Raw genomic sequence first — 14,160 nt, 5'->3', positions numbered from 1 at the left:
CAGCAAAGCAAACGAGAACGCTGTTTTATGTAATCTCATGGGTAATATAAATCATATAACTGTTAGATAATCCAGTATTTTTTTGTCCTAGTATGTGATATTTGTCTGACTAATTATATGATGTTTGTATTACAATTGGGAAAAAACAAGATTCCAATTATTTTTAAGAAGGAAAACTTCATATAAATTATTTTTAGAAAAGGAAGAAAAATTTAGTATAACAAGTGCAAGAAATGTTGTCAAAATATGTGAATCATCCTTTTCTCATGTATAATAATGAGTTTTTGTGGATCAAGTTCAAACAAACGATGTAACCTTGCTTCTCGTTCAATGTTGAAATGTTCCCCTTTTAATTATAAAAACACTTAATGCATACGGTAACAATTACTAGCCATAGGGTTAAATTGAAAGACATTTTGATACGGATATAATGAGGTCAAACTATTAACTTGCAAGTACATAATTTATCAATATACATCAAGTTGTGGTATGTTTGTAAATGAAACAACTCTCCACAAGAGACAACTGACAGACATTAACATATATAGGTTAGAAACTGGTCGTTTTGTAGGTGAAGACGAATGTGACCGTTTGTGTAAAATGTGTAGCGAATGAGTTTTTGTGGATCAAGTTCAAACAAACGATGTAACCTTGCTTCTCGTTCAATGTTGAAATTTTCCCCTTTTAATTATAAAAACACTTAATGCATACGGTAACAATTACTAGCCATAGGGTTAAATTGAAAGACATTTTGATACGGATATAATGAGGTCAAACTATTAACTTGCAAGTACATAATTTATCAATATACATCCAGTTGTGGTATGTTTGTAAATGAAACAACTCTCCACAAGAGACAAATCACAGACATTAACATATATAGGTTAGAAACTGGTCGTTTTGTAGGTGAAGACGAATGTGACCGTTTGTGTAAAATGTGTAGCGATAACTGTGTGGAACGAATTTCATTTCCTTATCAACTGTAACTTTTATACCAATCTGCGACTGCAACATTTCTCACACATAGACAACATTTTATTTTTTTTGTTCGTCGTACCATTGAAATTTATGTTTAAAGTGACTTATAGACCCAAAGGGTCGGGTGTTCTAATTATTGTTTTTATATCTCACTGTATTATATAATATTTTGTGAAAAACACATGTCACTATAATAAATAATTTACTTACTTACTATATAAGTCATCGAACAGCCTTCAACAATGAGCAATGTCAAACAATTTAAACGAGAATATTAACGACACAATGAATATATAAAAAAAATAACGAAAAAAAATATGAACACAGCAACAAACTATGTTTCGTACCTTATTTCAACAAAAAGGACCCATCTTGGCTACAATTATAGAAAAAGTTTTTTTCTATTTTACTTTTAATGATAGAATTTTTTATTCAAAACAATGTTAAAATACCTTTTTTCTTAGGAAATATACAACGCATGCCAAGACGACATCATGTAAAGAATTTGAAATGAAAACTATTCATAAAAAAAACTGTATAGTCATTCATGTTTTTCTATACTAAATTTTTAAAGTTAAAGGTGTTTTTCTTTGCGTTTTTCAATTTTCAATGTATTGCCAACTAGGGATCTAAGTAACCTGCTCTATTATCAAAACATATTACAAATGTCTAAATAAGTCTTTTTGTATTTGTAAAACCTTTTTACCAATTTATTAGCAGTCACAGAATGACATGGAGCCATTTCATACCCCTCCAATTGATGTTGAAAATTATGGAGCTGCAGTCCGACTTTTTGATGCCTATAAAAGTAAATCTGAGAAAAGATCCGCAGAAAAACAGCTATCAATATTAGGATATGAAAATCAACAATCCTCTGGAATTGTGGACGGTACCTTGCAATTTCTACAGCTTGATAATGACATTTTGTCTTCGGATAATGAAACATATTCTAAGTTTATGCCGTTTTCCAATCCAGAATTACGAAAATCACTTTCATCATTACCAAGTTTACAAAAAGAACGGAACTCAACATTTGTGAAATCAAATTCCGTGCAAGCAGATTTTAGTGGCGTGGCTCACTGTTATCCTCATATAGTTATTGTCAATGATACTAGTTATGAAAATTTAGATGATACCGAGAATGAAATTCCTAAATTTACTAGAGAACGAAAAAAATCTATACAGAGACAAAAGACCTTAGACGATCTTGATGCTCAGAGAAAAAGAGAAGTATTTGCCTCAAAACCCAAAACCTCAAGTACAATGCTTGATATTCCACCGTTTGAGTCACATTTGGCACAGAGAAGAACTAAGTGCAACCAGGAGTTAGCGAGAAGATCTCCAAGCATTACACCTACGTCATTTGAATCAGACCCTACCTACCATTATCACAGACATGAGAGAAGACGAAGAATAAAATCGGGAGCAGATTCCTCAGAAGATGAAATAGATCGATATATGAATAGGTCATTTTGCTCGCAACCGGAACGATTACAAGAAGTGGTAAATGAATGTAAATGCTGTGGAATTGAAAGGCTACGACCAAGAAGGCCGAAATATTTAAGGATGTCCCGTAAAACATCTCAACAACGTGACCACAGTTTTACATCAGAAAGGTCAAGTAGTAGTGAGATTAGACGACACCGACGTCACTCAAGAGTTTCTAGTTTGAATGATTTTGGATATTACAAACGAGATCATGTGACAAGACATGTTTTATCAATTCCTAATGAAAGTGCAGAGCCTGCTAAAAGGGTGTCTTTACATATCATGGAAGAAAATCAAATAGATAACAATGAATATCGTAAGATGCCTGTTAGAAAATCAAGAAGCAACGATCTTAATTTAAACAAAATTCCTAGTGTTAACCAGGTTTCAGATGATGGATCACCTTTCAGAAAACGTAGTCAGTCATTCCATTCAGAAATATCAGATACCAGAAAAACTGGTAATCCCGATGATCTTTTAAATATTGACCAGAAAGCTGGTCCGTCATTTTATGTAGGAAATGAAAATCAAGGACAAGAAAAATCTAAAACGTTAGAACTTTCGACAGTAGACCTGGCAGCGGTGTCTACTTCCTCAGCATTAAGTGTTACCGACACAGATACTGGTTTCTCGTCATCGTCTCCATGGCGGGAAACAACAGACGAGAATGTCGCGGAAAAACTTAGAATTCATAGTTTAAAAGATTCAGCATACCAAACAAAGCAGTCATCTGTCGAACGACATCCCTACGAAGGTCCTACAAATTCTTACGAAAAACCAGAAGATATTAAACTAAACGAGTAAGTAGACTTCAAATCTATTAGAACTGCTTGTTGTTTTCCTACGATACAGGGTCAAATATTTTGCCCAATAACAGCCATTTTCTTTTCATATAAGATTTCAATAGCTCATGTCCAGTACAGTGAGTAACATTTATATCCTTTTGCGCAGAATACCAACAAAACAAACATTTCGGCATATGGTGTTTACTTATTCTAAGACAAGTTTATGTAGAACAAATAGTATAATATCATATAAAAAATATGCGTTTGAGACTTGTTAGTGTATTTCATTTTAAACACGTTTTTCCCTAAAGTAAGTGCATATCAACATAAGAACATAGGCCGATTTTTTTTTAATCAGCAGAATAGACATGACCAACAAGCTTCACCAAGCAGCCAAAAGATTAATTATGTATGAGAAGAATTCTCAGTTTTCTAAAGACAGTGCTTTCACAAATACCTTCTCAGAAAATGAAGATACAGATTCGGAGAAGTCACCAAGGTAAACATATCATATTTATTTAAAACGAGCTTCATGAATAATTCCATAATCTTATAAATAGTATTAGCATAAAGTTGAACGTATATGTATACGTTCAGTATTTTATAAAGTAACACCTATGAACTATAACACAAACCTGAACTGTTCAATCGGTGTGTGGTTTCGTAACGATGGCTTATCAAATGGATATTTTTTGGGGGGATTTAAAAAATTTGAAAATTTAAGAACTGAAATGAAATCAATAATATTGACAATGGTTCAATCCTCAAGCAGTAATACGTTAGAATGATACTCTGGTTTGGTGTCGGAACAAAAATTTCTATCAATTCATTTTTTAAATATTTTTTTTTGAAATCAATATCTTTCAACCACTGAACTATACTGAAAATACATTTTAACCTCAGTTCCATCTTAGTGTACACTCATCGTCTTGTCAAATTGTCTGTGTTTCCTCTTTTTATCATTAACATCTAACCGTTTAAAAAACAAAATACTATGGATTGTCTACCCCAGGAATAGATCATTTTGGCTACTTGGCAAAACCTTTTGGAACCTGTTTTTCACTTTCATACCTTATTTGGCCTTCTTGAATGTTTATAATTCGAGCGTCGCGCGTATGGTATCGATGATGATTTTATTCATAGAGCAATGCTAAAGAGACAAAACAGAAACATATGAATCAAACCTCAATTGTGGTTTAGCACATCTATGAACAATACTTGATAGAAAAGTAAATTATCTACTCTGAGAATCCCTAGATAAATTTAAATATCGTAAATCACATTTTCACACGATTTATGTTTTTTTTTATGGAAGCTACAATAAGAAAGATTGCTGAATTAGATTCAATCCCTTTGGACTTACATTGAATATAACAGTTTTTTTATGATTTTTTACAGAGAATTACATCCGCCACTTCGAGCAAGAACCAGTAATTTTTCACTACATCCCAAACTGTTCCCATTAGAACAGGTGTCGGAAGAAGGTGATAGCCACACACCCGAATCTGCAACTATTAATGGCGAGACTAACACACAGTCACAGTCAGTGTTTACTGAAGACATTGAAATGAAGGAATTTGTTGTTTAAAAGTCATCAGAGTACTATAAATTGATGAGTGAAATTTACAATATACAGTTGGGATCAGTTATAACCTCAAAACCGAACTATTAGAATTATATGTAATATAACTGCTCTTAACTATTAAGGAACAGATAACTTTCTATAAAACTACCTTCAGAATTTGTTCTAGGGTAGGACTACCATAATATGTTCTAGGGAGGCTCTTTCAGAAGTTGTTCTGTAATAAAACTCTCCAATTTTTGTTCTCAACTCGAACTATCCAATTCAGCTCTAGGCCAGAAATATCAGAATTTAAACTAGGTCAAATTAATTAATGCATCAGTAATAACCATTGCTAAAATACACATGAATACAACGTAAATACCCAAAAGCTGAAGGAAACTAAAATTCGGGTATGCTGACAAGATAGTAAATCATTTGCTAAGCAAATTCATAATCATTCATTCATTTCCTTTTACGTTTCGATATTACAAGGCGAATATATTTATATATGATTTATTGTTGAAGTAATCACGCAGGACTAGAACTTTAGACCGTAGTGGTCATCCTCATATTGTTTTTAATTACTTACATTTTAATTCGTGTTTTTGGTGTTTTTGAGTGATTTTGACAGTTTGCTCCACGTTTAAATGTAAACATGAAATTTGAAACATGGATTGAGAACAGTTTTTTTCTGACAGTTCCTAACTGATTTGATCACCAGCAGTGTATTCCATGCGTATATTAGAACCACAAACGGAAAATTGCAATTAGAGTCGAACAACTTTCTGGATTGATGTGTATTTCAATCTTTAAAAAACCCCAGCATTGATGGTACACATTGCTATCACATCGGTTTGAAATCAAATTGCATTTATCTTTAATATTAAAGTTATTATGACCAATCAACAATCCCAGTAGCATCATCCGTTAGACGTATATTGTAGATAGTTCATATAATGATTTATTCAGTTGCCAAACTTCATGATAACATTTCATTTATTTCAAACACATCTGCTTTCAACCAAATACTTAACGTTAAATTTTGTGTCAATTTGTCTCGAGATATTTTAAGCACATCTTATCTTTGTGTATTATGTTGGGAAGTTACTTCAGGGTAAAACAGTTGTTCCAACTAAACTATCTTGGATTTGAAAATTCATTTAAATTAAAACATTATTACAGAATGATTGAATGGATGTCACATCATTGTCTAGTCCTTTGTTTAATTTGCAATGTGATATCATATTTAGAGGGTTGATCAGACGTCCATCGTTACGCAAGTTATTCTTTTTTTGGCATTATTTATATAATTTATATAATTCTTCAAAAGAATATGTTTAAGGTATTAATGGTTGGGTTCTAGTAAACTATATGTTAAAAGCCATAGAATTGTCTGAAGTATATTTTTTATTAATTTTGCCATAATTTTGTCTTTAGATTTTATGTTCTCCTGTAAAATATTCTTGTAATTTAATTTTGTTGAGCATCAGAAAATACTACTCGACATAAATTGTTGATATGCATGCGCATCTATTGGTTGTATAAACTTGTTTACTTATTGCAAATCACTGTACAGGAGCAAATATGTTTAAAATATATGCAGGGCATAACAAAGATTTCCCTGTAAAATTCGTTATTATTACAAACATATCGCCTTTTCTTTTGAATTACTATATTTATATAAATATATTTTGATATATATGAAAAACATAAAAGATTGTATATTTTGTCGAGTTTTATACATATTTTTATCTATTTTGTGACTAATTAAAATCCCTTTGCCAAAGACGTTAACAAAATTATTCAATTATTTTATTTGGTAACTGAGAATCAAGCCTTGTATATATTCGTGTTCTTCAGCCTAAAGGGTGGTGCTATAAACAGGTGTTCAACCAATGATAAAAGCACTAAAATACGTTCTGTTCCGTTTCAAATTTACTTATATTATAACTCATTTATCAATTAGATTACAAAAAAAGCTCGACAATTTGTGCAATTTATGCACGTCACTGTGTCGACCTTCCAGAAAAAATCATCATTTTGTATTATCGAATGGTTGGTATTCTTTCGTACAATTTGTAAACAGGGGCCTTTTTGTGTTTTAAAGATACATTATTATTTGTTTTTTTAATTTGGTCAATCCTTGAATGTTAAAAATTTGAATTGGTTATCACTTGTGTAGATACATCGTAATTGAGTGTTGCGAAAATATGTAAATGATTTATGATGCATATCAATCTTGTTTATGTTTCTTTACAATGATATGTTTATTAAACTTTTTTTTTTTTTTTCTATATTATCAGTTTTTTTCTTAAATTCTAATGCTTAAAACGGTTATTATTAACCCAACATCAAAATAATATCAAGATAAAAAAAACATCGGAATAACAATAACAAAAAACCTATCAAATAAAGGCAACAGTAGTATACCGCTGTTCAAAACTCATAAATCAATGGACAAAAAACAAAATCGGGATAACAAACTAAAACCGAGGGAAACGCATTAAATATAAGAGGAGAACAACGACATAACACTAAAATGTTACACACATAGACAAAATCCCACGAGAATAATATATATAACATCAAAACCAAATACATGAGTTTGGGATAGACAAGTACCGTGACACGTCTTATCGCAATGTGAATTTACACTCAAAAATAAGAGAAAACAAACGACACAACGTTATAATGTAACACACACAGAAACGAACTATAATATAACAATGACCATATTCCTGACTTGGTACAGGGCATTTTTAAAGGAAAAAATGGTGGGTTGAACCTGGTTTTGTGGCATGCCAAACCTCGCACTTTTATGGCCATGTGAAATATAACATCAAAATGACAACACAGGACTACAATATAAATAAATTGGAGAACACAATAAACAAAGAATCACACGAACAACAGCCAACAAAAGGCAACAAGTTCAAAATTTTAATACGCCAGAAGTGTATTTTGTTCACACAAGACCTATGTGTGATGCACAGATACAAAAGTTTGAAAGCCGAAACGAGTACAAAGTTGAACAGCATCGAGGACCAAAAGATCAAAAAGGTTGTGCCAAAAACGGCAAGGGTTTTCTGTTAAGTTACCAGAAAATCCCTATAATTTAGAGTAATTTATACTTTTGCAAACAGTAAATTTAATAAAATGAATATTCAAAAGATGTACATGATAAAGCTGAAGTATTAACTAATTACAGGAAACAACTGAAATACATTTACATAACCAGACATTTGAAACACAAAAGTAGACACATCCGAATACGTTTAAACCTCTACGCCAAGTGACGTCCTATTTGAAACTGAAAAATGACGAAAAAATGACGTCATTTGAATTAGTAAAACAGAGCATCAAAAAATGAAAAATGACGTCACATAAGAATGAATAAGATAGAATTAGGATTAATTTAAGATTATATATTTGAACTAAATACTGATATTGCATTTAATAACAAAGCACATTTTAATTCTTATTTATATAAAACTGAGGTAGCAATTAACTATATTATAAAACTATGTCCGGTTTGCTATGAATCTAACTTCAAACGTAAAATATCGTACTGATTACTTTGAACGAAATCAAATCTGATAAATGAAGGCGGTGATTAATTTTCTTTACCATAACACATAAATATAATAGAAAAGACGTCAACACATTTGACAAAATCCGATGAGAATTACAAATATAACATTAAACATTTAAACTAAATACATGAATTTGGGATGGATAAGTACCGTACCACGTCTTATAGTAATGCGAGTTCACACTCGGCAAAACAGTCACAATCGGGAATAAGTCACGTTTGGTAATTAAAAGATTAGACGACATTATGACAAAACACAATCTACCATGTGGTAAAAATGTCCTTAGCTAGTTTGGTCAACGAAACATCGTATGGATCCACCAAATCGTGATGGTGTCCATAAAATTTACGGAGTGTCAATTTTAATCTGTCCTCCTCATAACTTTGTTGGAGCAGTTTCTGCGTAAGGAGCACACTCCTGTATATGAAGTCCGTATAGTGTGAACAAGCACGAGAATAACGTATCAATTGTGATATGTAAACACCATACGAAGGGGCAGAGGGTATGTTACTGCTGAGAAATGGGAAATTGATAATTGGGAAGTTGAAATCGTCCCGTTTATCATAGATTTTCGTGTGAAGTCGTCCATCTACGTCAATATTGAGGAAAAGATCAAGGTATGAAGCAGTCCTTCTAGTATCAGTGGTATCCTTAATTTCAAGTTCACTTGGATATATGAGATGTAAGTATTGGCTGAAATATGGGTTATTCAATGATAGAACATCATCAATATATCTGAAAGTAAAATTAAAGAATTTCGCAAGATGCTTTTTCTTTTTGTCTTTTAGAAGGTTCTGAATGAATTCTGCTTCATACGAGTACAAAAACAAATCAGCCAGCAGGGGTGCACAATTAGTACCCATTGGAATACCGACTGTCTGTTGAAATATAAATCCTCCAAACTCAACAAATATATTGTCAATCAAAAAGTCCAGCATTTTGATAATATCATCTTCTGTATATTTTCTGGGAGATTCAGTGTGATTTTTCACAAAATATGAATTATTGTAACCCAAAACAAGAAATTTGTATCTACGATTTCCATTTTTATAGAAAAAGCTCTGTTTTATGAGATGGTGTAGTCGATCTTTCAACTGAGCATGGGGAATAGTAGTATATAGCGTAGAAAAATCAAAAGTTTTAATGTTGCTGCAAAATTGCAAAGATTGTGATTGAAGGTTAAGCAGTAGATCTTTCGAATTTTTGAGAATCCACATCTGGTTAACACCACTGGTAGAATATATCTCCTCACAATATTTTTGAAGCCCATCTTTAACTGTCGAAAGAATAGTAGTCAGTACTTTAGAAAGATGTTTGGTTGAACATTTTGAAGACCCAGCTATGTATCGTTCTTTATATGGAGTTTTGTGTAATTTGGGTATCCAGTATAATGAAGGCAAGTTTTCTTCGTTTTGTTTGATGTTGATACCAAAAGAAAGAAGGACAGATTTATGATTTTGTAAAATTTCGTCCTTGGTAAATGATGTTAAAGAATATGTAGGATTACCAGTAGTTTTATCAATTCCAAGCTCTGTAGTGAGACATTGCAAATAATGTTTTTTACATATGAAGACAATATTATTGGAAGCTTTATCTGCTGGAACAACGACATATTTGTCATGCAAAGAGGATAAAGCATCCACATCCTCCGGATTCTTGAAAGGGTTAGAAACTTTAGTACTCATATTACATCGTAGTTTTTGTATGCGCCTCTGAATGCATGATCGAATAGCTTTGATCCATTCAGACAAAGTGTCCAGTTCTGGTTCGTCTGGTTCGCGCTTTACCCATTTTCTTGCATAGTCCTCAACTGCATCCATCAGTAACTTGAAATTCTTTTTCCAGTTGATGGGCTGGGGGATTCTATATTTTGGTCCCTTGGCTAACAACTCTCTTAGTTGTTCATTGGTAACGATGCCAAGGTCTCCAGTAATAATATGACCAGCTGGACTGTAATTGTATTGTGACGATGCACATGAGCAATCCGGAGGCTTGGATTTTGTATCTTTGAGGTTAAAAGCCTCTAAAACTCTCTTGTGGTTGAAAATCTTGGATGCAATAGACTTGGTGTAAGTATAAGAAATAACAGGTGTAGCTTTATTTTTGAAGTAATCAGGTATAGTTTTTTTGTACAGATTTTTGATGGAAAATATTGCTAATATTTATAGCATCTAAACCTTTATTGGCGAATTCTACCTTAAAAAAATAACGTTTTTCCTCACTATTGGATGTAGTCGATACGGGTTTGAATAGTCTATGGTTAGCAATGTCCATGATAAAAAACACATTACACAGTAATCAAACAAACCCGAATAAACCCAAATCTTAACAATGTTTGCTCTGAAAAGTCTTCTGAACTCGACCATTCTACTTCGAATATTAATTAATATACCAACCAATTAATTGGAATGGATCATATTGACTCTAAACGGAAAGTGACCAATTTATTAAAAGGGTAAGCTTATAAGTGATTGCCACGAAAAATTCCGTGCAAATTCGCTGATTTTTTTCCATGTAAATTAAATCTTATTAAATTGTTCCTATAAATAAACGGATGATGCTAAAGTTACAATTAACGCTTAAGTTAAAGCGAGAACTGACACATTTATTGCCAAAAACAAGTTACGACAAACAACAGTTGGACGGCTTATAAATTCGGTCTGCCTTCTTGTTGGTGACATCACAATAGATGAAATGAAGGCAACAAAACAGCTACGACAATGGGAACGTATCCGTGGTCATCTATGACACAGAAGTTCTATAACGATAATAAACTCATAATGGCACACGTAAAATTTTTGAAATATGATCAAATAATTTTGGACAGATTCTGCATAGACGGATATCAAAGTCAAACATGAGTCTTTTTCATTTAGAATAAACATTTGTTGCAGCTCTGTTGGACTATTTACTTCAGTGTTTCTGTTGTTACGTTATTTTCCTCTTATAGTTAATGTGTTTCCCTCGGTTTTAGTTTGTAATAGTTATCAAAGGTACCAGGATTGTAATTTAGTACGCCAGACGCGCGTTTCGTCTACATAAGACTCATCAGTGACGCTCAAATCAAAATATTTATAAAGACAAACAAGTACAAAGTTGAAGAGCATTGAGGATCCAAAATTCCAAAAAGTTGTGCCAAATACGGCTAAAGTAATCTATGCCTTGGATAAGAAAATCCTTAGTTTTTCGAAAAATTCAAAGTTTTGTAAACAGGAAATTTATAAAAATGACCACATTATTGATATTCTTGTCAACACCGAAGTGTTGACTACTGGGCTGGTGAAAACCCGGATTTGTTTTCTCTCAATCAGTTTAAGACTTACAAACAGCGGTATACTACTGTTGCCTTTATTTAGTTTCACTAGTACAATGGTGCCTACATGCAGAAAATTAAATTGTAGACGTCCTGTAAATTTAAAGGTTCAGGCTGTAAAATCATTTTTGATGTGTGAAACGTCATTAATGACCGCTAAGCACAGACTGGTCATGTCGTTCTGTCGTTTCTTAGAAAGAATTGTCAAATTTGCTAAATCTGCCAATTAGGAATAAAATTAAAAGACAAGTTCTATGACAACTTCTGTACCTAATAAAATAACTCGTTTTGCAAGGAATATTCAAATAACACTTTTCGTGCGTATATTATTGATTAGTATGACTAATTGTAATGGTTTTCTGTTGATTTGGTTTATAATTTGGCAATATAATGCAAATCAAACAAAATTTATTGTTGAAGTACTTTCACAAGTTAAAAAAGGTTGCAATGTAAACAGATCAAAGTGTATTCATGATGACGTCATAGTCAACAATTTGTATTTAGACGTGTGGTGTCATCTGAGTTCATAGTCAACAATTTGCATTTAGACGTGTTGTGTTGGTGAATTGTAAAAGCAAAGACAACTTGAAGTACTAAACATGGATTTTCATTTTGAAAATATACACTACATAAGAAAATGTCTGTACCAAGACAGCAATATAACAGTTGTTATTTGTACGTTTGAATCTGTTTGAGATTTCGATTTTGCCATTTAATTAGGGACTTTCCTTTTTGGAATTTTCCTCGGAGTTCAGTATATTTGTGATTTTAATTTCTACATAGTAAAAATCTATATAACGAATCATAATGTGCTTTGCTTGTTGTTATTTGGTAAGTATACAGTTTTTACTAGGTGTCATCATGCATCTGACTGTTTCCCTCCGTGTGAATTGAGCCTCAGGAGATATTTTAGATGTTTAAGGGCCATTAAACAGCTGGAATATATTAAACAAACAAACTCTTCATCTGTAAATTGAAATCAAGAATGATGGATGTGAAGGTTGATGATATTTCATAGAGGGAGACGCCCACTCTGTCGGCGCACCTGGTTCTGATTTTTTGTGGAGTTCAGAAGGTCAATAAATTCTTAATTGATTTGTCTACCTAATCAATTTATACCATTTGAAATTTGTAAACTACTTTTGCCTTTATCCAAAAACTATTTCCATAAAGAGTAGATATATCAAAATTGTTGCTTAAGCATAATGATTTCCTGTATTACTAACCATTTTGAATATTTTGGAAAATGCTTCACCGGAGACCACAGTTAATGAATTTATATTTTTAAAATCATGCATAGCTTTAAGTCTGATAAAGATTTAAGTTTTGGATTGGAATGCGCTTTTAAATTCGGTGGTAATTTGAATTAGTTTGTCTGATCTTAGTCTCATCTTAAAGACTTTGCTTTTGAAATAAGACTATTCAAAGAAAAGTATAGTAATCAATACTTCTATATACTAACTGTATTACGTCAAAGGAGTTGGTTAAAGCCCTCTCTTATTTGTCAGTATATAGGTTCTTTCTTTGAATAAGTAATTAAGATCTTTTTTAAATGCATTTTCATAACAAAGTCTAATGAACTAATTATCCGGGAAAACGACAAATTGACACGATAAGTTTGTTATAGAAATCTATTTTATAACATAACAAGTCATCAGATCTATCACATACGTGTATAATTTGTAAAAAGTATTGTTCAACTTCTTTAGATCTTTGTATTGATAGATGAGAACGAAAAGTGTGATATTGATGGGTATTTTACTGATAATTAGATATGACAAATGCTGTCTTTCCATTGAAGAAAATGAATAAAACTAATGAGGAAGCTAAATATAGTTAGTTTTTGGCCTTCGTGATGTTTTCATTTTTTTTTATTATTACAGCTTAAAATTTGGTATTATTTTGTCTGACAATGAAATGATAATAATACTCAACACAATGTTGGAGGGCTTTGGTTAACTTTGTAGTATCTATTGACTGTAATAAATCAGGAATTCAATAAAAAAAAAATACGTACATTAAATTACTTACTAAAAATAAAATATCATGTCATTTACAGAATTAAAGAATACTTTTGCTAGCTGTTTTGGAAGTCCTTATTAATGATTTCTTTTGGAAACCTCAGTTTTGTATACTTATTAAACCAGCAAAATAGTTAGAACTTTTATTTTGTGCAGAATATACATTAAACAGTAATTTTCTGTTTATTTAATGTTTACAAATTAAAAAAAAAATCGCAATACTACAGTTTTTTTCATTCTATTTCCATGCATTGATAGCCAACGCTAGATTTGGCACATCTTTCCAATTTTTTTGATTTTGATTCTTTTCAACGATGTAGTTGATTTGATTCTAGCACCTCTGATGAGTTTGTTAAAAACAAAGAAAATCGAATAACCTCTAATGACGCATATTGAAAACAAACATTGTCCGTTTTTG

General features: G+C 31.8%; 2 protein-coding genes across 2 annotated transcripts in view; both read left to right on the top strand.

The window, feature by feature from the left end:
• LOC139525320 (cubilin-like) overlaps positions 1 to 7,034 on the top strand; it is a 44,505-nt gene extending 37,471 nt beyond the window's left edge. The window contains exons 19-21 of the mRNA XM_071320524.1: positions 1,696 to 3,266; positions 3,610 to 3,750; positions 4,650 to 7,034. Coding sequence (XP_071176625.1) covers positions 1,696 to 3,266; positions 3,610 to 3,750; positions 4,650 to 4,839 — 1,902 coding nt within the window. The 3' untranslated portion in view covers positions 4,840 to 7,034. The remainder of the gene's footprint in view (positions 1 to 1,695; positions 3,267 to 3,609; positions 3,751 to 4,649) is intronic.
• LOC139525559 (tRNA-dihydrouridine(20) synthase [NAD(P)+]-like) overlaps positions 1 to 14,160 on the top strand; it is a 627,966-nt gene that overhangs the window by 224,760 nt on the left and 389,046 nt on the right. The window lies entirely within an intron of this gene.

This window comes from Mytilus edulis, chromosome 5 (assembly GCF_963676685.1).
Source record: "Mytilus edulis chromosome 5, xbMytEdul2.2, whole genome shotgun sequence".
Classification (NCBI taxonomy): Eukaryota; Metazoa; Mollusca; class Bivalvia; order Mytilida; family Mytilidae; genus Mytilus; species Mytilus edulis.
Note: the sequence above shows the minus strand (reverse complement) of the source record. Positions and strands in the feature narration are given on the sequence as shown.